This window comes from Polypterus senegalus, chromosome 13, assembly GCF_016835505.1.
Source record: "Polypterus senegalus isolate Bchr_013 chromosome 13, ASM1683550v1, whole genome shotgun sequence".
In the NCBI taxonomy this organism is placed as follows: domain Eukaryota; kingdom Metazoa; phylum Chordata; class Cladistia; order Polypteriformes; family Polypteridae; genus Polypterus; species Polypterus senegalus.
Genome location: NC_053166.1, coordinates 157146641 through 157171947, shown reverse-complemented (window position 1 = coordinate 157171947; position 25307 = coordinate 157146641). Strand labels below are relative to the sequence as shown.

The 25307-nt window shown below is 42.2% G+C and overlaps 1 protein-coding gene and 1 long non-coding RNA gene across 4 annotated transcripts in view; one reads left to right on the top strand and one right to left on the bottom strand.

The window, feature by feature from the left end:
- LOC120543166 (katanin-interacting protein) overlaps positions 1–25307 on the bottom strand; it is a 97056-nt gene that overhangs the window by 45459 nt on the left and 26290 nt on the right. For 2 of the 3 annotated variants that reach the window (XM_039776071.1, XM_039776073.1), the window contains exons 3-6: positions 21467–21558; positions 20977–21146; positions 19748–19860; positions 8414–8515 (exon numbers count right to left, since the gene is read on the bottom strand). In XM_039776071.1, coding sequence (XP_039632005.1) covers positions 8414–8515; positions 19748–19860; positions 20977–21146; positions 21467–21558 — 477 coding nt within the window. Of the gene's footprint in view, positions 1–440; positions 482–8413; positions 8516–19747; positions 19861–20976; positions 21147–21466; positions 21559–25307 lie in introns of those variants that run through there. The other variant, XM_039776074.1, reaches the window with a different exon arrangement.
- On the top strand, positions 1016–9705 carry LOC120543167. The gene is made up of 3 exons (XR_005636301.1): positions 1016–1056; positions 4322–4946; positions 9664–9705. It is a non-coding gene; the product is annotated as an uncharacterized LOC120543167 (long non-coding RNA).

Genomic DNA, 25307 nt, shown 5'->3' with positions numbered 1-25307 from the left:
ACGCATTGTCGGGGCGGCTCAGGGCTCTTCTTTTCAGTGCACTTTTTTGTTGTTTTTGTACTTTTTTGTCCTTGTTTGTGCACGATCGGTTTGGCGAACATCCGCTACACCATTCAGAACCTTATAGACATCGGTGTCCAGAGCCAGACATCTGTTTCGAGTGTTTTTCATCACACGCACAACATCCCAGACAACATAACGAGACCAGCGGGCTCTCCGTGGATTGTTGTCGGGTCTAGGAGACGACACAGACGGAGGAGGGAAAGAAAGCGGAAGCGGGGCCGCAGATCCGGGGTTATGCTAAGGCTAAAAAAACAACCATACAAGCCCTATACAGAACTTTTTTCTGCACTGAAGGAGCTGCTTTTAATCTCATTGTAGATGCGTATAGTGACAATAAAAGGCATTCTATTCTAGAAAAAATTTCATACTGTACTCACCATTTAATTTGACATCTTTGGGCTGCAGTAAGGGAGGAGATATTTCCACACAATGTCCATCTTCGTTTCGATTGCGATCGCTTACTTTTACCTTCTCTTCCTTCCTTAGAAATTATGCGTCTTGCTTGCATGGTCTTAATGAATTATATATATATATAGGTAAATCACTGCAATGACGGAAACTACATCCACAAACACATGTATCTGGGCTCCGACTGACGCTACTAACGCTCTCGATTGTTTGTTTACAATCGCGCAAGCGGATACACGTGACCACATCCGTTTTGTAACGCAAGATGTTGATCGTAAATCAAAACAAAAAATTTCATTTTAAACTTCCCGATAATTTATTATAAATTTTATTAATAAAATCAACAACTAAAACACTTTTTTGAATAAATTATTTATTTAATTTAAAGTACCGGCATGCAAAGTTACTTCTTCATCTGAAAGATGGCTCTGTGGTTTCGTCATTATTTACTTCCGTATTCATCGGCAAAACCGGCATTGCGCTGGAAATCTTGAATCTGAAACGATACTCGTCGTATAAACCGACCCCCAAACTCCAAGCCAAAAATCTAGGACGAAATTCTCGGCTTATATAACGGGATCTACGGTATGTGATTTCATCTATTGTTAAATTCTGCTCCTACTTTTAAAATTTTTATTTGTATACTGTATTGAGGATTTGTTCTGTTCTGTGTATTGTACTGTGTTGTATTGACCCCCTTCTTTTTGACACCCACTGCATGCCCAACCTACCTGGTAAGGGGTCTCTCTTTGAACTGCCTTTCCCGAGGTTTCTTCCATTTTTTCCCTACATGGGTTTTTTTTTTTGGGGAGTTTTTTCTTGTCTTCTTAGAGAGTCAAGGCTGGGGGCTGTCAAGAGGCAGGGCCTGTTAAATCCCATTGCGGCACTTCTTGTGTGATTTTGGGCTATAGAAAAATAAACTGTATTGTATCGTATAGAAGATCCCACAATTCACACTGCAGGTCAGGACAAAAACCAAGCCATGAAGTATAAGGAACTCTCTGCAGACCTCTGTGATCAAATTGTGGGGAGGGCAAAGACTCTAAAGCTTTGAGTGTTCTTAGCAGCACATTTTTCCTCAATAACTGTAAAAGGGAAAAAGTTTGGACTCTTCTTAGAACTGGTCATCCACCCAAACTGAGTAGCTGGGCAAGAACGAACTTGGTCAGGCAGGTGATCAAGATCCCATTGGTCACTCTAACAGAGGTTCAAATGTCCTCTGCCGAGATGGGAGAACCTGTAAGAAGAATGACCATCTCAGCAGCACTCCATCACTCAGGTGTTTATGGTCGAGTGGCTGGACCGGAGCCACACTTGACTAAAGGGAATACGACAGCCCACTTGGACTCTGAATGCATGAGGAAAAAAGTCACTCTAGTCTGACATGACAAAAATTGAATTCTTTCAGCAGAACTCCAAGTGCTACCTTTGGTGAAGAGCAGGCGCTGCTCATCATCTGCCTAACTCCAATCCTATGGTGAAGCCTGGTGGTGGCACCATCATGCTATGGGGGTGCTGCTCAGTGACAGGGACAGAGAGACTGCTCAGAATTGAGGGAAGGATGAATGCAGCCAAATACAAAGAGGTCCTTGAAGAAATGCTGCACTAGAGTACACGCAACCTCAGATTGTGGTGACAGTTCAACTTTTAGCATGACAATAACCTGCAGCATACAGCAAAGACAACACTGGAGAGGCTTCAAGACAAGTCGCTGAGTGTCCTTGAGTGGCCCAGTCAAAGCCTGGTGTGGAGAGACATGAAGATGGCAGTTCACAGATGCTTACTAACTAATCTAACGGAGATTGGCAGGATCTGCCAGTAATAAAGGGATCAACTGCCCAAATCCAGTGGTGCAGAGCTTTTAGAGACTTACCAAGAAAAGAAACCTTTGGAACTGCTGCCAAAGGGGCTTCTACAAAAGTACTGAATTAAGGATATGAATACTAATACGGGTAGCGCTGCTGCCTCTCAGTTCGGAGACCCGGGTTCGCTTCCCGGGTCCTCCCTGTGTGGAGTTTGCATGTTCTCCCCTTGTCTGTGTGAGTCTCCTCCGGGTGCTCTGCTTTCCTCCCACAGTTCAAAGACATGCAGGTTAGGTGGATTGGCAATTCTAAATTGTCCCTTGTGTGTGTTTGTGTGTGTGTGTGTGTGTGTGTGTGTGTGCCCTGCGGTTTAGATGGATGGTTGGTTAGATAGATAGATAGATGCTATATTAGAGAGATAGAGATAGATATAGATAGATAGATACTTTATTAATTCCCATACTCCAGCAGCAGCATACTGATAAAAAACAATATTAAAGAGTGATAACAATGCAGGTAGAACAGACAATAACTTTGTATAATGTTAACGTTTACCCCCCCCCCCGGGTGGAATTGAAGAGTCGCATAGTGAGGGGGAGGAACGATCTCCTCAGCCTATCAGTGGAGCAGGATGGTGTTGGTTCTAGCCTTGCGCCCTGTGTTGGCTGGGTTTGGCACCAGCAGACTCCTGTGACCCTGTGTTCGGATTCAGCGGGTTGGAAAATGGATGGATGGAATACTGATACGGATTAGGGATTTCAGTTTTTGATCTTTAATACAAATTTTTTTTTTTTTTGAAAACATGTTTTCGTATTGTCATTATGGGTTATCAAGGGTAGATTCATTGGCAAAATGGCACAATTATTAATTTAAAATTGAATCTATAAAGCAAAATGTGTAGAAAGTGGACGGGTTTGAGTACTTTCGGAATCCACTGTATATGCTACAATGCTATCTTGTCGTTACTTTTTTGTAGTATTTCCGTATAAAGCTCATCATTGTTAAAGATGCTGTATAAAGTTAAGACTGATCCGGAGAGGTTATTTTTGAATATCAGATAAAGGATAAAAGACAGGATGGGTTTGGAAAAATTGAAGCATATGAAACAGAGAAACCCAGTTGAACAGTAGGTGGCATCATCACCTTCCACTTTGAGGGTCAGGTGCCATTTGAGTACTGTTTGATGTTTCATCTCATAGCCTAAAGACATGCTTTTGGGCTGACTGGGGGCTTGGAAATGGCATTGCTGCTTATTTTCAGGAACCTGGACATAAAGGGCCCTGCCAGTACAATATTTCCGACCTGTGGGACTTTTCAATAGGTTATGTCAAGTAGAAGTATTTGCTTCGTTAAGTTCGCCTATAAAAAAGTGAATAGTCTAAGACAGATTCTTATAAACCCACAAGCTGAACTGAACTGGTATATTCTAACTGTCTCTTGTCCGTCTGAACATAGATTAGTCTCAATTAGTGACCTGCCTTGGCGTAAAGTAAGGCATGGAGGGCACACGGTTTCAAACCGTGCCTTAACGTGTTCAACTGTATGTGCAGCAGCGTACGTATAGAACGTACTGAAGGTGAAGTTAAGTATCTTATCTTATAGTATAAAAAACAAAGTTTAACAAGAAACAACGAAGACATTTTTTTCCCTCTTTTTTATTGTTTTTATTCTACGTGTGTGTCAACCTTTTTTTCTTTATTCTTGTGTGGATTGTTTGAATTTGAATTTTCACTAAACCTTTTAAAACAAACTTTTGGGCAGAGACATTTCTTTTGGCACGTGTTCCCAAGTGTCCCCTCCTGTGCTGGTGCCTACCTTGAACTCATTGCTGAAAGGTCAGACTAAAGTGGCGCGGACACGACTGCGTTTTCACTTTAAACTAAAAACGGTCTCCGTCCACACCAGTGTTTTCACATCATTTCCAAAAGTATCTCTTGTCAAACACGTGCGATTGGGAGGCAGCTAGAGGGCCTAAATACTAAATAGTAGTACCACACCAGACCAGGGGGTGGCGAGCTGCACTAACTTTTTCTCTCCGTCCTCTGCAGACTAAATCCGGGAAATCCCACTATTGATGCCACTTGCAGTTCCGGCGCCATGGATGACATCATGTCCGGTCCCCGAAGAAGTCACTTCCGGGTCAGGTGCCATGGATGACGTTACTTCCGGTTGCAGCAGTGCTACATGATTAATGTCTTCGTAAATGCATTTTGTGCCGAGTCCCGTCTTTCATAGCAATATCTAGTTTACTTGGTCTGTGTGTATGTAAATATGCTCCCCTGGAAACAATGGGGACGAGAGGATAACACTATGGAACCGTGGCCCCTCACGATAATTGGTCCTGTCAATTCCATCACCTGCATCTGATCATTTGCTATTTAAACAAAAGGAAAGAAAGAAAAAAAAAAAAAAAGACCATCCCGTTCTACTAGACCGGAATTCCGCTACAGAGACAGGAGAAAGCACCGCTTCAAATCATTCACACCTTTGTCTACCTGCCACTTTCAACGCCCGACAACAACAGCTTTGCACCGCAAAAAACCCCGGGGTTCTGGATCACGCCACGTACCAAGGATAAACACGGTGAGACTGTGTCTTGTTGTTTGGCGAGAGGAGCAAGCCATCATCTTCATCTACGTCCTTTCTGTTGGACAATTTTTCCAGCTGAATCAGGTTTGCAAACATTATCCATTTTCTGTTAAATCTTCTGGACTTTTATGTACGTTTCGTACTTTCTGTGCGTCTTATATAGTTTGTGTCCAGTGTGGGGTCAAGGGAGGGATTGTATTATATATTAACTTTGTGCTGCACTTTTTCTTTTTATTATTACTTTCCGCCGGACAATTTTGGGATTGTATGTGTTATGTCGGGGTTGGTTAGGGTATAATATATATGTTACAGCCAAAACCCGAAATTGGCCAAAGCGGGAAATGGCCAATGTCGCTGTAAATTTACTGGCCAATGTCTGATCTTTTCCTCGATTTCAAGATTTGGCCAGCCAGTTTGCGAAATGGCTTGGGGTGATTGGCCAAAGTCGGAAGAAAAAAGGCTTGAGCAGCGATTTGTTGCGCACTTAATAGTGCAAATGCATCGAGTGTAGCCTTGGTGGCTCTTGTTCAGAAAGCGGACGCCATTTGGTTGTTTCACAATAATTAAGATTAGGTATATAAGAAGGTTTCACATTTCTGTTATCATTTTAGCCCTAAAATAGTGACTTAACATCTATTTTATTGATCTTAAAGTTAGTGTTTGGGCGAGGGGAAGGCCATCCGCGTTCTGAACAAGACCCGCCTTGAGCAGTTTTTCTTGTGCAGAATGGAAAACTCACTTCTGAATTTGCATCTGAAATTTTTAAGCATCTTCGCACCTTGAGCGGACAGTCTTACGTCAGTGCATCGAATTTTGGTCAGGGAGTTATCGCCACTTTGCAAAATGGCTGGCCAAAGTAGCACATATGCTAGTCATTTCTAGTAATTCGGATTTTGGCCACACCTCTTGGGCAAAATGCGAAACGGCAGGCCAATTTGGGAGCCGGTCGAACTTTGGGTTTTGGCCGTAACATATACAGGTGCCGGTCATAAAATTAGAATATCATGACAAAGTTGATTTATTTCAGTAATTCCATTCAAAAAGTGAAACTTGTATATTAGATTCATTCATTACACACAGACTGACGTATTTCAAATGTTTATTTCTTTTAATTTTGATGATTATAACTGACAACTAATGAAAGTCCCAAATTCAGTATCTCGGAAAATTTGAATATTGTGAACAGGTTCAATATTGAAGACACCTGGTGCCGCACTCTAATCAGCTAATTAACTCAAAAGCCTTTAAATGGTCTCTCAGTCAAGTTCTGTAGGCTACACAATCATGAGGAAGACTGCTGACTTGACAGTTGTCCAAAAGACGACCATTGACACCTTGCACAAGGAGGGCAAGACACAAAAGGTCATTGCTAAAGAGGCTGGCTGTTCACAGAGCTCTGTGTCCAAGCACATTAATAGAGAGGCGAAGGGAAGGACAAGATGTGGTAGAAAAAGTGTACAAGCAATAGGGATAACCGCTTGTACCCTGGAGAGGATTGTGAAACAAAACTGTGGGGGAGATTCACAAAGAGTGGACTGCAGCTGGAGTCAGTGCTTCAAGAACCTCCACGCACAGACGTATGCAAGACATGGGCTTCAGCTGTCACATTTCTTGTGTTAAGCCACTCTTGAACAAGAGACAGCGTCAGAAGCGTCTCGGCTGGACTGCTGCTGTGTGGTCCAAAGTTATGATCTCTGATGAAAGTCAATTTTGCATTTCCTTTGGAAATCAAGGTCTGGAGGAAGAGAGGAGAGGCACAGAATCCACGTTGCTTGAGGTCCAGTGTAAAGTTTCCACAGTCAGTGATGGTTTGGGGTGCCATGTCATCTGCTGGTGTTGGTCCATTGTGTTTTCTGAGGTCCAAGGTCAACGCAGCCGTCTACCAGGAAGTTTTAGAGCACTTCATGCTTCCTGCTGCTGACGAACTTTATGGAGATGCAGATTTCATTTTCCAACAGGACCTGGCACCTGCACAAAGTGCCAAAGCTACCAGTACCTGGTTTAAGGACCATGGTATCCCTTTTCTTGATTGGCCAGCAAACTCTCCTGACCTTAACCCCATAGAAAATCTATGGAGTATCGTGAAGAGGAAGATGCGATACGCCAGACCCAACAATTCAGAAGAGTTGAAGGCCACTATCAGAGCAACATGGGCTCTCATAACACCTGAGCAGTGCCACAGACTGATCGACTCCATGCCACGCCGCATTGCTGCAGTAATCCAGGCCAACTAAATATTGAGTGCTGTACCTGCTCATACTGTTCATGTTCATACCTTTCAGTTGGCCAACATTTCTAAAAATCCTTTTTTTTGCATTGGTCTTAATTGATATTCTAATTTTCTGAGATACTGAATTTGGGACTTTCATTAGTTGTCAGTTATAATCATCAAAATTAAAAGAAATAAACATTTGAAATACATCGGTCTGTGTGTAATGAATGAGTCTAATATACAAGTTTCACTTTTTGAATGGAATTACTGAAATAAATCAACTTGGTCACGATATTCTCATTTTATGACCGGCACCTGTATATTGTTTGGAGTTTTTTCATTTCTTTCTTTCTCAATTTATACTCAATTTATTATTTTACACACGGTTTGTTTTCTGGCATATTTTTAGAAGTAGTATGGCTTGTCGGGTCTAACATTCCTCAACTTGCCAGGCCACGTGTCTTGGTGGTGTAGCTGCCGGTTTGGGAGAGTGAGTTGGCCGTTACACGGTCTCAATGGCATCACTTCCGGCTCCGGTCCAGATGACGTCACTTCCTGTCATGGTTTTTTAAAGCTGCCATCTTATCAAACCAAAACCAGTTCTGTTTTGGACTCATCAAAAATTTATCTTTTGCAGCCAGGGCACAATATATGGGTGGCTGCCCCAAACCGTGTCTTTCTTATCACACTCTGCTCAAACAAAAACAACCAATAATGAAGATGGTGTAGTCATTTGTCTACACTGGGAATACATGCATTAGCAGAAACTGGAAGAAGCGATGTCCTCCACCCTAGACATTCATTTAATAGCTTGCGTTTACAGATGAAGGAAAGCAATTATTAATACAAAAACAAAAACAAAAAAAAAAAAAGAGATTGTGTTGAGGGTCTGACAATAAACTGGACTTGTTACTGAGAGTAACGCATGAGTATAGGGTGAGCGAAGTGGCTGAGAACAGACTGGGAGTCAAGTTGGTGCAAGTATGGTGACAATTTACAGTGCTAATAAAAGCTCTATCCATTACCTTCCAATCGGTGAAGGGGCACATAATAAGTAAAAACCAATCAGAGCGAGACTAGAGTCTGCGTTTTCAAAACTCTCCATTTTTGGCCATCCACACTGCATCTTGGGAGTCAGCGTTTTCAGAAATATACGGCTCTGCAGAGGGTTTTCAAAAGTCTCCATTTTCAGGGATTAAAGAAAGCCGGGGTAATGTGGATAAAAGGCGAAAACTGAGACAAATGTAGTGATGTCAACATAGCTTAAGACTCAATGGACTTGCTGTACTGGATGACATGGGCTCATTAAAAGAAGGCATGTAATCAAACACAGACTCACCTCCATTATAATACTGTCACAGGTCTCAAAATCCTCTGAATAGTCTCCCGGAGGACCAATTCGGATCCGAGTGCCCTCCTCCGTCTTAATGTGAAACGAATTCTATCAAACGAAAAAAACAAAAAGCAAAATCATTTCATGTAAAAAATAAAGATAAGAAGGAGGGCAAGCGACACAGAATGCTGAACTATCTTCTGTTTTGTCAGAGGATAAATACACTGCCAAATGTATACTTTTAATGTCAAGTGGCACATTATTTGGTGCCATTGATTCACACCTCTGGGGTTATGGCTTTGAAACCCAGCTTGGGAACAGTCTGTGGTGAGTTTGCATGTTCCCCTTGTGCTGCCTGGGCTTCCCCTCACCCCTGGTACTTCAGTTTGCTACTGACATCAAGTCTAATCTGAACATGGACGTGATGGCCTGATATCTCCTCCAGGGTTGGCTTCCATCATGCATCCAACCATACTGGGATAGGAAACAACTTCCTACAACCCTGCACTGTATAACCAACACAGAAACTGAATGGATGAACTTTAGTATCGGCTTTAAGCCAGCTGTAGTGTACGTGCCTGGAGTACTCATGGAAATCAGCTTTGATGCTCCTTATATTGGTCAGTCCTGACCTCCAACAGGTATGAAAATGCAGCAGAAATGACATTTTTCAAGCTGGGTTTAGGACCTTCAATGTAATAAACATGTCCTGAATTGGGCCAACGAGAATATATTAAGATTCAATAATGTAACAAAACTTTGCCAGAAATTCTTAACGAAGTTTTGGGCTCAGGAGGGACTGGGGACCCACCAAAGCAGTATGAAGTACAAGGCAGGGATTAGGCTTGCATGAGGTGCCAGTCCATCTATTGCTCACCTATTGCTCTGTATTTTTTTTTTATATTCGTAAATCGTAACCTCAGATCCTCAAATGAGTGTCTCCTTAGAATTCCAAGAACAAAACTTAAAAGAAGTGGTGAGGCGGCCTTCTGCTGTTATGCACCTAAAATCTGGAATAGCCTGCCAATAGGAATTCGCCAGGCTGATACAGTAGAGCACTTTAAAACACTGCTGAAAACACATTACTTTAACATGGCCTTTTTATAACTTCATTTTAATTGTAATTTAACTTAATCCTGATACTCTGTATGTTCAATTCATCATAATAACTATTCATGGTGGCTCTAAAATCCGTACTGACCCCAACTCTCTTTTCTGTTTCTTTTTCTGCCTGCGCCACCTCCACCTACTCAAAGCTTCATGATGCTCCAACAATGATGGACGGATTAAAAGGAAGAAGTCTACGTGACCATCATCATCATCAAGCCCTTCCGTGAGAATCCTAAATCCAAAGAGGACTGTTTCATTTATGTTAGGTAGAATGCCCAGAGGGGACTGAGCGGTCTCATGGTCTGGAATCCCTACAGATTTTATTTTTTCTCCAGCCGTCTGGAGTTTTTTCTGTCCCCCCTGGCCACTGAACCTTACTCTTATTCGATGTTAATGTTGATTTATTTTGTTTTATAATTATGTCTTTCATTTTTCTATTCTTTAATATGTAAAGCACATTGAGCTACTGTTTGTATGAAAATGTGCTATATAAATAAATGTTGTTGTATATTGCAACAACTTATAATCGAGAAGTAATCCAACAAGTGTCTTTGTAGGATGTAGGAGAAAAGTACAGACACAGGGAGAACATGCGATCCCAAAGGACAGCCACGGAATGATGGATCCACAGGGATGACGACCCTACTACAATGCCAAAAGGTGGCTACCATGGGACAGTAAAGTCTTGAAATTAAAAAGCATGGCCAGGAGGAAGGGAATCCTTTTGAAGATTCTGTCCAGACGCTAAGTTGCCAAAGATCAGTAAGACTGCCAAGAGAGACAAGTGAAGAGCAAGTTCAGAAAAGCAGAGAAGCATGTAGGGCCCACCATGCTTGTGGGGGCAGGCTTGGTAGGACATTAGAGGCATTGATTTTCTTCTTTTATGCAGCACTTTCTATATTTATCTGTTAATCCATCCTTATTTACATTAATAAAGTGAGCACACTGGCTGCGAGTGTTAACTAGAGGCACCATTTATCCACACACACACACATACCTTACATACATCCATCTACTACAGTGAATGGTGGGCACTCACTCCTGATTGAGTTTAGGAGGGGGATGATCCTTTATTCATCTCAGTATGTCTTGTTTTTTATTTTTTTAAATTCTTCTGAACTGTAGTTGTGATATATTTCACTTGGATGTTAGAGATTGCATTGAGTAAGCAAAGCTGGGAAGAAATATTGGTTTGTGTGTTTTCAAAAAAAATGGGAATATTTTTCGAAGGCGGAGTTCTTTTCTATACCCACTGTATATAATAAAATACTACGGTTATTGTCCGTGTCCAGTCCCTCAGCAATCTGATTGGTCAGTTTGGCTGTGGTCACACAATCAAGAGAGGAAGTGCGAATATGAGACAAACGAGGAAGAGTCAGGGATAGGAGGCACACCAAGAGTCACTTTCAAAGACAGGAAGTAAAAAAAAAAAGTGGACATGGGTGAGCAAGCCACCTCACAATGACCGAGTCTGAGAAGCAGGCTTTACTTGAATGAGCTCAAAAGACACAAAAGGTAGGTGTGATAGTGAAGGAAGGGTGCTGAAGGTCCACAAGAGATATCAAATATTTTAAAACGTATTCTATTACCTGCCTTTGAAAGAGCAACATGGCTACTATTATAAAAGAAGTTATTGAAAGATTGCACACATTATCACTAAAGAACATTTATGAATGACAAACTTGGCTAAGGAAGCAAATGATCAGCTGTGAATGTGTGTTATGCTAATAAACACCACTAGATGGCAATAAAAGAAAAGAGCAAATAGTTTAAACCATTTAGATAAACGCAACTTTAGGAAGTTTGTTCTGCAACAGCTCATCAAATGCAACAAGGGTTTGTGTCTTAAATGTATTAGCAAATAAATGAGAATGTTTGGTGCAAATTGCTGACTGGATGGCCTGTCATTGCTCCAGATTCTGATTCATATCTGCCATTTGGTTTCTCTTTGTGTAAACAGAAACTTCAAATGAACGTCTAGTATGGAGGACAATTCTTCTTCTTCTTCGTGTTTCACCTCATGCTCAGTATAGGTGAACGGCTACCTCATATTAATGTTTAGTCATTTTAGTGGCGGCAGAGATTCTTTTCTAATACTTTCATATGCCCAGTGTAGGCAAATGGCTACGTCGTACGCATTTTAAGTCATTTTAGTGTGGATGGAGAACTTTTTCTTTTAACACTCCATGAGGCGCAACTAATCTGATGGGCACACAAATGATGTCATTTCGGATATCTCATGTTCGGATTGGCGGAGCTGGACCAACCTCGCACATCACGCGTCTGTGAACAACATGATGAGTAATCGCAGATTCAACATCGTGGAAGGCAGATATGGTGTCAGAGATCCTGCAGGCACATTGCGCCCAAATATGTCATTAGTGACAGAATAAGATTTTTTTTTATTTTTTACTTGTCTGAGATTCTGTATTAACCATATGTTGCAATAATACATTGTCATATACAGTATTACTTTATACAGTCATATGAAAAAGTTTGTAAACCCCTCTTAATTCTTTGGATTTTTCTTTATCATTGGCTGAACTTTCAAAGTAGCAACTTCCTTTTAATATCGGACGTGCCTTATGGAAACAGTAGTATTTCAGCAGTGACATTACATTTATTGGATTAACAGAAAATATGCATCATCACAAAATTAGACAGGTGCATAAATGTGGGCACCCAACAGAGATATGACATCAATACTTAGTTGAGCCTCTAGATGCTGTCCTCCTATAGCCTGTGATGAGTGTCTGGATTCTGGATGGAGGTATTTCTGTCCATTCTTCAATACAAAATCTCTCCAGTTCAGTTCAGTTTGATGGCCGCCGAGCATGGACAGCCTGCTTCAAATCATCCCCTAGATTTTCAATGATATTCAAGTCGGGGGACTGTGACGGCCATTCCAGAACATTGTACTTCTCCCTCTTCATGAATGCCTTTGTAGATTTCAAACTGCGTTTTGGCTCCTTGTCTTGTTGGAATATCCAACCCCTGCGTAACTTCAACTTTGTGACTGATGCTTGAACACTATCCTGAAGAATTTGTTGATATTGCTGCTATTGTGGGCTGCATCAGGAGTGGGCAGGAGGAGGAGTACAGGAACCTAATCAAGGACTTTGTTAAATGGTGCGACTCAAACCACCTACACCTGAACACCAGCAAAACCAAGGAGCTGGTGGTGGATTTAAGGAGGCCCAGGCCCCTCATGGACCCCGTGATCATCAGAGGTGACTGTGCAGAGGGTGCAGACCTATAAATACCTGGGAGTGCAGCTGGATGACAAATTGGACTGGACTGCCAATACTGATGCTCTGTGCAAGAGAGGACAAAGCCGACTACACTTCATTAGAAGGCTGGCGTCCTTTAACATCTGCAATAAGATGCTGCAGATGTTCTACCAGATGGTTGTGGCGAGTGCCCTCTTCTACGCAGTGGTGTGCTGGGGAGGCAGCATAAAGATGAATGACGCCTCACGCCTGGACAAACTTGTTAAAAAGGCAGGCTCTATTGTAGGAGTAAAGTTGGACAGTTTAACATCCGGGGCAGAGCGACGGGCACTAAGCAAACTCCTGTCAATCATGGAGAATCTACTGCATCCACTGAACAGTGTCATCTCCAGGCAGAGGAGCAGCTTCAGTGACAGACTTTTGTCACCGTCCTGCTCCACTGACAGACTGAGGAGATCGTTCCTCACCCACACTATGCGACTCTTCAATTCCACCCGGGGGAGTAAATACTAACATTATTCAAAGTTATTGTCTGTTTTTACATGCATTTTTATTACCTTTTAATATTTTTTTTTGTATCAGTATGATGCTGCTGGATTATATGAATTACCCCTTGGGATTAATAAAGTATCCATCTATCTATATTGGGTTGAATTAATCCGACCCTCGACTTTAACAAGGACCCCAGTCCCTGAACTGGCCACACAGCCCCACAGCATGATGGAACCTCCACCAAATTCAACAGGAGGTAGCAGGTGTTTTTCTTGGAATGAGGTGTTGTTCTTCTGCCATGCAAAGCGCAGGTGGTGCAGTGGTAGTGCTGCTGCTTTGCAGTAAGGAGACTGGAAGGAAGATTGTGGGTTCGCTTCCCGGTTCCTCCCTGTGTGGATAGCGCTTTGAGTACTGAGAAAAGCGCTATATAAATGTAATGAATTATTATTATTCTTTTTGTTCTGACCAAATAACTCAATTTTTGTCTCATCAGTCCAAAGCACTGATGAGGATTTGGATACAACAAGCGACTCTGTTTATGACGTGAGTGCAGAAAGGGCTTCTTTCTCATCACCCTGCCATACTGATGTTCTTTGTGCAAATTGTGCTGAATTGTAGAACGATGTACAGATACACCATCTGCAGCGAGATGTTCTTGCAGGTCTTTGGAGGTGATCTGTGGTTGTCTGTAACTATTCTCACAATCCTGCGCATATGCCGCTCCTGTAATTTTCTTGTCCTGCCACACCTGCTGGGTTTAAGAGCAATTGTGCCTGTGGCCTTCCATTTCCTGATTCCATTTCTTTACAGTTGAAACTGACAGTTTAAACCTCTGAGATGGTTTTTGTAGCCTTCCCCTAAACCATGAGACTCAACAATCTTTGTTTTCAGATCTTTTGAGAGTTGCTTTGAGGATCCCATGCTGTCTGTCACTCTTCAGAGGAGAGTCAAAGAGAAGGAAGCACAACTTGCAGTCGACCACCTTAAATACCTTTTACCACTCATGATTGGCACCCTGCCCAGGATTGGTTCCTGCCTTGTGCCCTGTGTTGGCTGGGATTGGCTCCAGCAGACCCCCGTGACCCTGTATTCGGATTCAGCGGGTTAGAAAATGGATGGATGGATGGATTGGAGACTCCTGTGTATGAAGTTCAAATCTTGACAAGCTCATCCGACCAAGTAATCAGCATTGAGCCGTGACAGGCATTCAAATCAGCACAATGACAAGGGGACCCACACTTTTGCACAGCCAGTTTTTCACATTTGATTTAATTTCATACGACTAAATACTGCTTCACTAAAAATCTTTGTTCGGAAAACACCCCAGAATGAAAGACATACCACCGTTATCTTTTTTGTGGAAAGGAGAGTCAATTATGATGCAGGCTGAGAGGGGCTCCCAAACCTTTTCATATGGCTGTATTTTGTCACCGTTCCTATTAGGCACATTGCGCCTGATAGTTCAATTTCACTCCATATATATGTACGTCTAATTCTTTGTTTCCTGCATTTCTTTCTTTCTCTTTCTTTCTATACATATGCAGGCTTTTGAAGACGACGAGTTCAGTTACATGAAGATAACGTACTTCTTACATTAACATTTGTTTCAAAAAACATCCTGTGTCATGTATATAATTTTTTGCACAATGTATTCAGATAATTTGTCTTTTGTTAAAAGTGGAATAAACGGATAAAATGATTGCAAATGAAATCATGTGTAGTATGTACAGGTTGTACTTTTAACACCAAACCGTTGATATATGTAAGCACAGGCCTCTTCTACACAGCCTCTGACTGGGGAAAGCAGCGGATGTTCTCGCAGCAAATCGTGACATCATCACTCTGGCCAGACATGATCATTGCCTCTGAGGCCTCAAAATAGCTGATCATGCTGGAACCGACAGTGCCCTGGGTAGAGTGTATCGAGGAAGCTAACGAGAGGAAACGCGCCAAGTACCAGGAGCTGGTGGAGGAGTGCAGGGACAGAGGCTGGTGGGCACTCTATGAGCCCACAGAGGGTTTGCAGGAAGCTCAATCTGAAGAGTCCTCACAAGGCTGGACATAACAGGAGCAGCCAAAAAGAGGGCCATTAAATCCGCAAGTGAAGCCACAGAGAAAGCCTCAAGGTGGCTTTGGGTAAAGAAGGCTGATCCGTGGATCGCTACTGGGATGCAAGTTGTGGATTGACCAACCCCGGCTGGGTCGCCTGTGCGAGGGTGTATGATGTCGCGAGACCCGAAACGCCCGATGACCTCAGGACACATCACCGATGATGCGTCCCAGTGCATCCAGGTGATGTTTCTTATATAACATTTTGAACTCCTATTTTTCAATAGTATTTCTGACATGTGACTGACAGACACATTGGGCCTGTACGTGTGACAAATTGCACCGCGCCTGACGGAGGGTTAAAGATGTGGTTATTTTTATTTATTTATTTATTTATTTTTTTTAAATTAAAGTGTAGTGGTGTGGATATGGCCTCACTCACGTCACCTGTTCTACATGCTTTCAGGTCAACTGAATGACTGCTTCGGGGCATGACTCTTTGGTCCAATGGTTTATTTTACATTCCTCTTTTCTCCAACTAAAAATGAAACTGCAAATTCAATGTTTCCAGTGGAGTCAACCAATTTATTGCACATATGCTTTTCATCTGGATCAAAGGTGGCTTTATGAAATGTGCTTTTTAGATTAGCAGTAATGCATGTAAACCAGGCCTCTCAGCTATTTTTAACATCCATGGAACATAATTTTTTGTTTGGCTGAAAGCATGATTATACTTCTCAAATCCTCTTTCTTTTTTGCCATGTGATTAGTGTAGATAGCAGATATCCACCCTTTTTAAACAATAATATACCTGGGGGGCAGCCAATTCCACCACTGCCCCACCTCCTGGCAGTAAGCCACTCGTTCTCCTGTTTCAGTTCTGTGTGCCGTTATTAAGGAGCTTACTGTACACAGTAATTTACTCAAATTGGTGACTGTCAGAGGGCCTAATCAGCAGAACAGCACTGGTACGAAGTGGGACTACAACAGGAGCGGGTTATGCATACACAGTTAATGTACAGTAAAGGCGACAGTTTGTCCTGCGTACAAATCTTGATGATATTAATGGCGTTTACTCCGTTTTCTACAGATTTATGCAGACTCCAGTAAGTATGCTTGCCATACGAGCCTGAGCGGGCTCATGTAGCCCAGGCGTGACATTGGAAGAGGTTTCACTTTTTCTCCCCTGCCTCCCGTTACATTTTAACTGGTCAGCATTGCCATGCGTACCCATACCACTTGGGTATGACTAGAACTCTACCATTTAACAAACCCTGATGTATTGAGCAGGTCGGGACTGCAAGGAGGCTCATCGGCATCTGAAAGAAAGCGGCTGCTGCTACCAGTCTTATGGTCTCTGCAAGGGGTTAAAATTGCATTTGCTACAAGACCACTGGCATTATGGTTGGGGAGCAGGCACTGGTACGGCACGTTGCTGCAGCCCTGCACCTGGCCCTTTTATTAGACCATACCAAGTTTTAGCATGCATTAGAACCTTATAATTCACAGAGGTCAGGGTCTCTGGGACCCTGAGGTACAGTACACCTTAGGCCAGGTTGATACTTCATGCCACGCAAGCTGCAGTGGACACTCCTGCTACGTAAGCATTGCATTGTTTATACCTGCACGCATACTTTACGTAGATCTGGAAGAATTCACCAGGTGGCAGTGCGAGATTATCACGGTGACAACAGGTTCGGCTTTGGTGTGTTGTGAATTGCCTGGAACATCCATTAAATTCCGATGACACCATACCGCAAGATCTCTGAAAAGGATGTTTAATCCATCAATCCAGGGATGCATCCATTCCAGCAACCACTGGGCACGAGGCAGAAACAATCCCTAGAGGGGGCATCAGGTTCGGCTTCACTATGTTGTGAATTGCCTGGAACATCCATTAAATTCCGATGACACTCACACACACACTGGCGTCATTTTAGTGTCACCAAATCTGCACGTCTTTGGAAGGAAACCGGAGCCCAATGTGGAAACCCAGCAGAAAAACATGTAAAGTCCGGGCAGAGAATACCAGCGACGTGACTCCCTGCGAGATAGCAGCGCTACCGCTCCGCCACCGTGTCACCCCCATGTGTGTAATTATTAACAGCATTCAATATTTAAACGAAATTAACGATTTATCTGTAAGATGCAACATACACACTTTAATGCAATTCATCATGAAAGTGATATCAAGTATAAATGTAAGGATTCTAAATGTGCAGAGTTGGAATATCAAGACATGTGATGTGTTTGGTGTGGTGATCTGTTGCTGTTTGCCGCTGCTGTCAGCTTAGGAGGAAGCCCCAGGAATAAAATCTACTTTATGATATGCATTGTCACAGATTCCAAGAGAGGTTGCACCCCAAATACCTATACACAAAAGTGTGTGTGTGTATAATCTATATATCTATATATCTATATATATATATATATATATATATATATATATCTATATATATATATATATATATATATATATATATATATATATATATATATATATATATATATATATATATATATATATATATATATATATATATATATATATATATATATATACACAGTGGTGTGAAAACTATTTGCCCCTTCCTGATTTCTTATTCTTTTGCATGTTTGTCACACAAAATGTTTCTGATCATCAAACACATTTAACCATTAGTCAAATATAACACAAGTAAACACAAAATGCAGTTTTTAAATGATGGTTTTTATTATTTAGGGTGAAAATAAATCCAAACCTACATGGCCCTGTGTGAAAAAGTAATTGCCCCCCTTGTTAAAAAATAACCTAACTGTGGTGTATCACACTTGAGTTCAATTTCCGTAGCCACCTCCAGGCCTAATTACTGCCACACCTGTTTCAATCAAGAAATCACTTAAATAGGAGCTGCCTGACACAGAGAAGTAGACCAAAAGCACCTCAAAAGCTAGACATCATGCCAAGATCCAAAGAAATTCAGGAACAAATGAGAACAGAAGTAATTGAGATCTATCAGTCTGGTAAAGGTTATAAAGCCATTTCTAAAGCTTTGGGACTCCAGCGAACCACAGTGAGAGCCATTATCCACAAATGGCAAAACATGGAACAGTGGTGAACCTTCCCAGGAGTGGCGGCCGACCAAAATTACCCCAAGAGCGCAGAGACGACTCATCCGAGAGGTCACAAAAGACCCCAGGACAACGTCTAAAGAACTGCAGGCCTCACTTGCCTCAATTAAGGTCAGTGTTCACGACTCCATAATAAGAAAGATACTGGGCAAAAATGGCCTGCATGGCAAATTTCCAAGACGCAAACCACTGTTAAGTAAATAGAACATTAGGGCTCGTCTCAATTTTACTAAGAAACATCTCAATGATTGCCAAGACTTTTGGGAAAATACCTTGTGGACTGATGAGACAAAAGCTGAACTTTTGGAAGGCAAATGTCCCGTTACATCTGGCATAAAAGGAACACAGCATTTCAGAAAAAGAACATCATACCAACAGTAAAATATGGTGGTGGTAGTGTGATGGTCTGGGGTTGTTTTGCTGCTTCAGGACCTGGAAGGCTTGCTGTGATAGATGGAACCATGAATTCTACTGTCTACCAAAAATCCTGAAGGAGAATGTCCGGCCATCTGTTCGTCAACTCAAGCTGAAGCGATCTTGGGTGCTGCAACAGGACAATGACCCAAAACACACCAGCAAATCCACCTCTGAATGGCTGAAGAAAAACAAAATGAAGACTTTGGAGTGGCCTAGTCAAAGTCCTGACCTGAATCCAATTGAGATGCTATGGCATGAACTTAAAAAGGCGCTTCATGCTAGAAAACCCTCAAATAAAGCTGAATTACAACAATTCTGCAAAGATGAGTGGGCCAAAATTCCTCCAGAGTGCTGTAAAAGACTCATTGCAAGTTATCGCAAACGCTTGATTGCAGTTATTGCTGCTAAGGGTGGCCCAACCAGTTATTAGGTTCAGGGGCAATTACTTTTTCACACAGGGCCATGTAGGTTTGGATTTTTTCTCCCTAAATAATAAAAACATCATTTAAAACTGCATTTTGTGTTTACTTGTGTTATATTTGACTAATGGTTAAATGTGTTTGATGATCAGAAACATTTTGTGTGACAAACATGCAGAAGAATAAGAAATCAGGAAGGGGGCAAATAGTTTTTCACACCACTGTATCTATATATATATATATATATATATATATATATATATATATATATATATATATATATATATATATATATATATATATATAGATTATACACACACACACTTTTGTGTATAGGTATTTGGGGTGCAACCTCTCTTGGAATCTGTGACAATGCACTATACTGTGAACTGTTAAAAAATGAATACATTTTGTTTCCTACAAATACACATCTAGAGAAAATAAAAAATAGGCTTCCATATCTATAGCCATGAAGCCATAAGCAGGCCTCATTATAACCACCATGTTCATACCTGGACCCATCCTCTGCGCTGGACCTTCCCTGGAGCCGTTTGAGTCCTCCGGTTCTCAGAGTCCTCCAAACTCTGCGTCTCCCATGTGTAGAAAGTGCATTTCTTTGAAGGATCTTTTAAGGGAATGGAGGAAACATACAATTCCATTAACCAGTAACCATAAAGACGTTTTCCCTGCGATTTTAACTCTACAGAGAGCGAGAGAGGTTAGGAGCATGCGCTGATACCACATGACAAACCATCTCAGGATCCAGATTAGGACCCGAGTGCAGCCATGCAACGGGTGATACCTCAGCACCACACCAGATTCTGCCAACAACCCCCAAGCTGTTCCCTGCAGATTGGAGAGCCAAACATGCAATGGGTTAATGTCATACCCAGGACGGAGCAATTGCAGGTTATAGGCCTTGCTCAGGGCGGCACGGTGGCGCAGTGGCAGCGCTGCTGCCTCGCAGTTAGGCGACCCGGGTTCGCTTCCCTGTGTGGAGTTTGCATGTTCTCCCAGTGTCTGCGTGGGTTTCCTCCCACAGTCCAAAGACATGCAGGTTAGGTGGATTGGCGATTCTAAATTGGCCCTAGTGTGTGTGTCCTGCGGTGGGTTGGCACCCTGCCCGGGAATGGTTCCTGCCGTGTGCCCTGTGTTGGCTGGGATTGGCTCCAGCAGACCCTCGTGACCCTGTGTTCGGATTCAGCGGGTTGGATAATGGATGGATGGATGGATGGATGGATGGGCCTTGCTCAAGGGCCCAACAGAGTAGAATCCCTTTTGGCATTTAGGGGATTCGACCGGCAACCTTCCGTTTGCCAGTGCAGAGCCCTAGCCTCAGAGCCACCACTCCGCCCTACAGGGTAGAGATAAAATTGGATGGATCCCCTAAACCTCTCGGGCATTGTCTTCTGCCTGAACGTGGTGGTGAAGCAGAAGATTACAGATACATGTAGCTCAATCTGATCACCATCTCAGCTTTACGCTAGTGTGTAAGTCTTTGTAAGACAAAATGTCGGGAGAGGTAAATTACTGAAGCAGATCATCAACAAGCCAAGTGCTTACATCTTCAACAGTCAACAACATAGCCTGTCCATCGTGTTCTTACCACAAGAGCTTGCCTTGTTCAGCCAGCTTTCTAATGAGCTTTCCCCTCTTGGTTGTGAATTGTCACCCCTCAGGCCATTGATAATATTTTAGAACAAAGAAAAAAAATAAAAGAAGAAGTCTGTTTCAAGTCTACCTGCAGTCAGCACACTCCGAAGCGGGGTCCGGTCGGTGAGCAGGGTGTTGAGTTTTGGCAGCTGCCTCTTAACATCGGAATTAGCACCGTTGACATACACGGAAAAACCCTGCTCCAGGCGCTCAAGCTCAATTTGTTTCGGGTTCTTGGTTTTCAACTTTTTCAAAATCCTAAAAAAAAATCAGAAATAAACGTCAAGTTACTTTGTAGGCTTCTACAGGAGAAACCCAACGGTGTCACGCTGCTTCTGTTTTATAAAACACAATTACAATTGCATAAATTCATCTTATAGTCAAACTAGTTTTGGCATAATTGTACAAAACAATTGAAATCTTTTATAAACAACTTTGTTTTAGCAGGGATTGTAGAACTTTCTGGAATTGGGATAGTTCTCCCTAGGCTGGTGATCGAGTTTGAACAAATCTGTGAACAAATCGATATGCCACCGGCTGAACCCAAGCCCCCGGTCTTGGGACACGATGTACTCTACCTGTTCCGGTGCTGGAGTTCTATTAAATATTCGTCATATTTTTCTTCGATCTGAGCAGCCACCTCCTTTCCAGTTCGGTTTCCGGAACAGCCCTTCCAGATAAAGAAGAAACGTACATCAATATGTCAGTAAACCTGCAGTGCACACAGCTTCATTTCTACCAGTTTATCTTAGAATACTTTCACTATTATTTATTTATTTGTATTTATTCTTAGAATATTCAGTAGGAACAAGACCAAATGCATGTGTGTGAATGAGAGGGAGCTCAGTGGAGTGGTGAGGATGAGGGGAGCAGAGTTGTCGAAGGTGGCCGAGTTTAAATACTTGGGATCAACAGCACAGAGTAATGGGGATTGTGGAAGAGAGGTGAAGAAGAGAGTGCAGGCAGGGTGGAGTGGGAGGAGAAGAGTGTCAGGAATGACTTGTGACAGACGGGTATCAGCAAGTCTACAGGACAGTAGTGAGACCAGCTGTGTTATATGGGCTGGAGACGGTGGCACAAGAGACAGAGCTGGAGGTGGCAGAGTTAAAGATGTTAAGATTTGCATTGGGTGTGACGAGGATGGACAGGATTAGAAATGAGGACATTAGAGGGTCAGCTCAAGTTGGACGGTGGGTCAGAGAGGCAAGATTGTGTTGGTTTGGACATGTGTAGAGGATATTGGGGCAAGAAGGATGCTAAGGAAAGAGGAGGGCCTAAGAATAATAATAATAATAATAATAGATTTTATTTATAACGCACTTTTCATTGATAAGATCTCAAAGTGCTACAACAAAAGCAATAACCACAAAATTTAAAAGTTTAAAAGACTAGATTAAATCAACAATCACAGCAATTATATGCTTTCCTAAATAAAAAAGTCTTCAAATTTGCTTTAAAAGAGTCCAGGTTTTGTGTATTTCTCAGTTCAACAGGGAGCTGATTCCAGAGCTGTGGGGCAGCAGAGCAAAAAGCTCGACCCCCTATAGTACGGAGCTTAGTAAGGGGAGTATGAAGCTGCATGCTGCCAGATGATCTGAGGATCCGATTGGAAGTTTTTAAGTGAATCAAATCCTGAAGGTAAGAAGGTGCCTGGCCGTAGATACATCTGTGGGTCAGTAGAAGAATCTTGTACTCAATCCGGAAGGAAACAGGGAGCCAATGAAGTGATTTGAGGATGGGAGTAATATGTTCGAATTTCCTTACTCTTAGTAGGATTCTTGCAGCACTATTTTGGATATATTGAAGCTTTTGTATGTCCTTGGTATGAATTCCCGCAAAAAGTCCATTGCAGTAGTCCAGCCTTGAGGAGATAAAGGCATGGACAAGTTTCTCTGCATCTGGGATGGTTAATAGGGGGCGAAGTTTGGAAATTTTTCGTAGATGGTAAAACGATGCCTTACACACATGTTTTATGTGGTCACTGAAGGTCAACTGTGGATCAAACCGAACCGAAGAGAAGGTTTATGGATGTGGCGAGAGAGAACATACAGGTGATGGGTGTGACAGAACAAGATACAGAGGACAGGAAGATATGGGAGAAGATGAGCCACTGTGGCGACCCCTAACACAGCAACCGAAAGAAGAAGAAGATCTTAGAATATTCACTCCATCCATCCATTATCCAACCCACTATACCCTAACTGCAGGGTCACGGGGGTCTGCTGGAGCCAATCCCAGCCAACACAAGGCGCAAGGCAGGAAACAAACCCCGGGCAGGGTGCAAGCCCACTTCAGGAATATTCACTCAGACGACAAATTTCTGAGCCCAGCCCATTGTTAGCGTTTGCTACGGGCCCGATGCTACCGAGATCCACTCTTGAATTGTATTGAAGGAATAGAATATACCGCCCAAAAATCATTTTTACTTTCTCATATACAGAGTATTGGAAAAGTATTGTAATTGTCCAAAACTTTATTCATCAAAATCTCGACATTTTAGACCTCCCTTACCTTCTCGTATACGAAGTATAGGGAAAGTATTGGAATCCTCCAAAAATTACATTTTGCGATTTTAATGAATCTTGACGTTTTAGACTCCATGAGTCGAAAAATACCATTTTTGGAATTCTGTCTGTGTGTCTTTAAAAACTATTTCACTCAGGTCAATCAAATTTTGCATACAAGTATTAGGTACAAAACATAGATTTCTATCAAGGTTTGGGCTATTTCCGTTAACCGGAAGTGGTACTTTTACCTTTTATTCATAGAAATTCAGAGTCGGATTTATTCAAGTTTACTTTTATAATAATCGTTCAATAAATTATTAACTAGCTGTCCCCTGTGGCTCTACCAGCGTAGTAGTGAAACAGGACAAATTTTAAAAATCAATAAACAAACAGGTATCGATCGCTAGCCAAGTGGAGGCAAAGGTCCGTGGCCGGAGGTAGACCAATTCGAACGGAGGCCTCACCTGACTCTCCCCTTCCCTCGGCCTGCAGCCTTTCTCTCGGAGTCACGCAAATAAATCGGAACCGCAAGTGAACTCTGATACATAGCACGATGAGAGAAGTCGCAAAATCAACCAGAATGTTCAAGCAAATTATAGAAAAAAACCCGATCTAAATCCGTGAAGTAGATCTCTCGTGAAAAGCGGACAGACAGTTATTACACAATGTACGGACTTCTTTGTTTTGATTTCTTTATATGTGTGGATAGCTTGGGTTGTTACCGACATCTGGTGAAAATGTCACATCAATAGCCCCATTAGAAATATATTTCCCGAGGAAAATGTTGACGTGGTCAATACTTATTTTCCCAATTGCAGATCAAATCAAAAATATAGACTAGAACACATAATCAACATAAATTAAAGAATGAAAAATGAACAAAACTGGCACTGATCATGAATTTGAATGCCAAACAGGGGTGGAGCCCTGCCTGAGACATGACAACCAGGCCTGAAGAGCAAAAATACTGACATAAATAAATGAGAATAACGTGTTTAATAGGTAAATGCTATCCGATTGTGGAGCTTTGGAATAAAATGAGACGTGCTTGAATGGTTACCCTTTAAATGAGATTGGCTCTCAAGCTGTTCTGCTCAGCAACATGGTGCAGTTCAGCCTCTAGTAGTCATCTCTAGACCAAGAGAGCCATCACATTGGATTACCCAAACGCAGAATAAGGTGGTGTTTTAGAATCGGACTTTGCAGGTCCTCCCGATGCGGCTCACTTCTTTTAACCTTTTGATTTCTTCCAAAGGGACGTAGTTTACCTCACAGAGGCTGTTAGTATGCGTCCTCCAGGCTAGTGCCGATATCAATGCCAGGCGGTGACCGGACTACAAATCTCCTGCGCTGCTCCCACACACCCAGCAAGAGTGTGTGGGGAGTTAAACTCTTTTGTGTGCCAACACAGATAACCTGCAGCTGGTGCTGTTAAATCCTTGGGTTCAAAATGTCAAATACGGTCTTTAAAGTGCTGGGGTTTCAGTTTTATTGCTGTTTCTGAGGAGGCAGGTGGAATTCTTACTTGCACTTGGCCTCTTTGGTAATACAAGAAAACATACTGGCACAAGCAGAGGGAGCCATGGGTAATGGCAAGGGGAACATTTGCAGAATCAGATGATGTCAAAAAGTGGTGTCGACCAGGGGTTAATGCTGGAGCCGTTGCCCTTTTTAATACACATAAAGACCTGGACAAGAATGACAAGCAGGGCAGGTAATGGAGAATCAGCTAATCTGACAGAAAGGGACTTGGATGACATACAGGCTTGGCTGGACTTGTGGAAGATGAAATTCATTGTATGTAAATGCTTACATGAAGGAAGTAAAAATGTTAAGACTTGGATACACAATGAGAGGTTTGAAATTTGAAAGTACCTCTTAATGAGAAAAAAACTGGGAGTGACAGTATAAT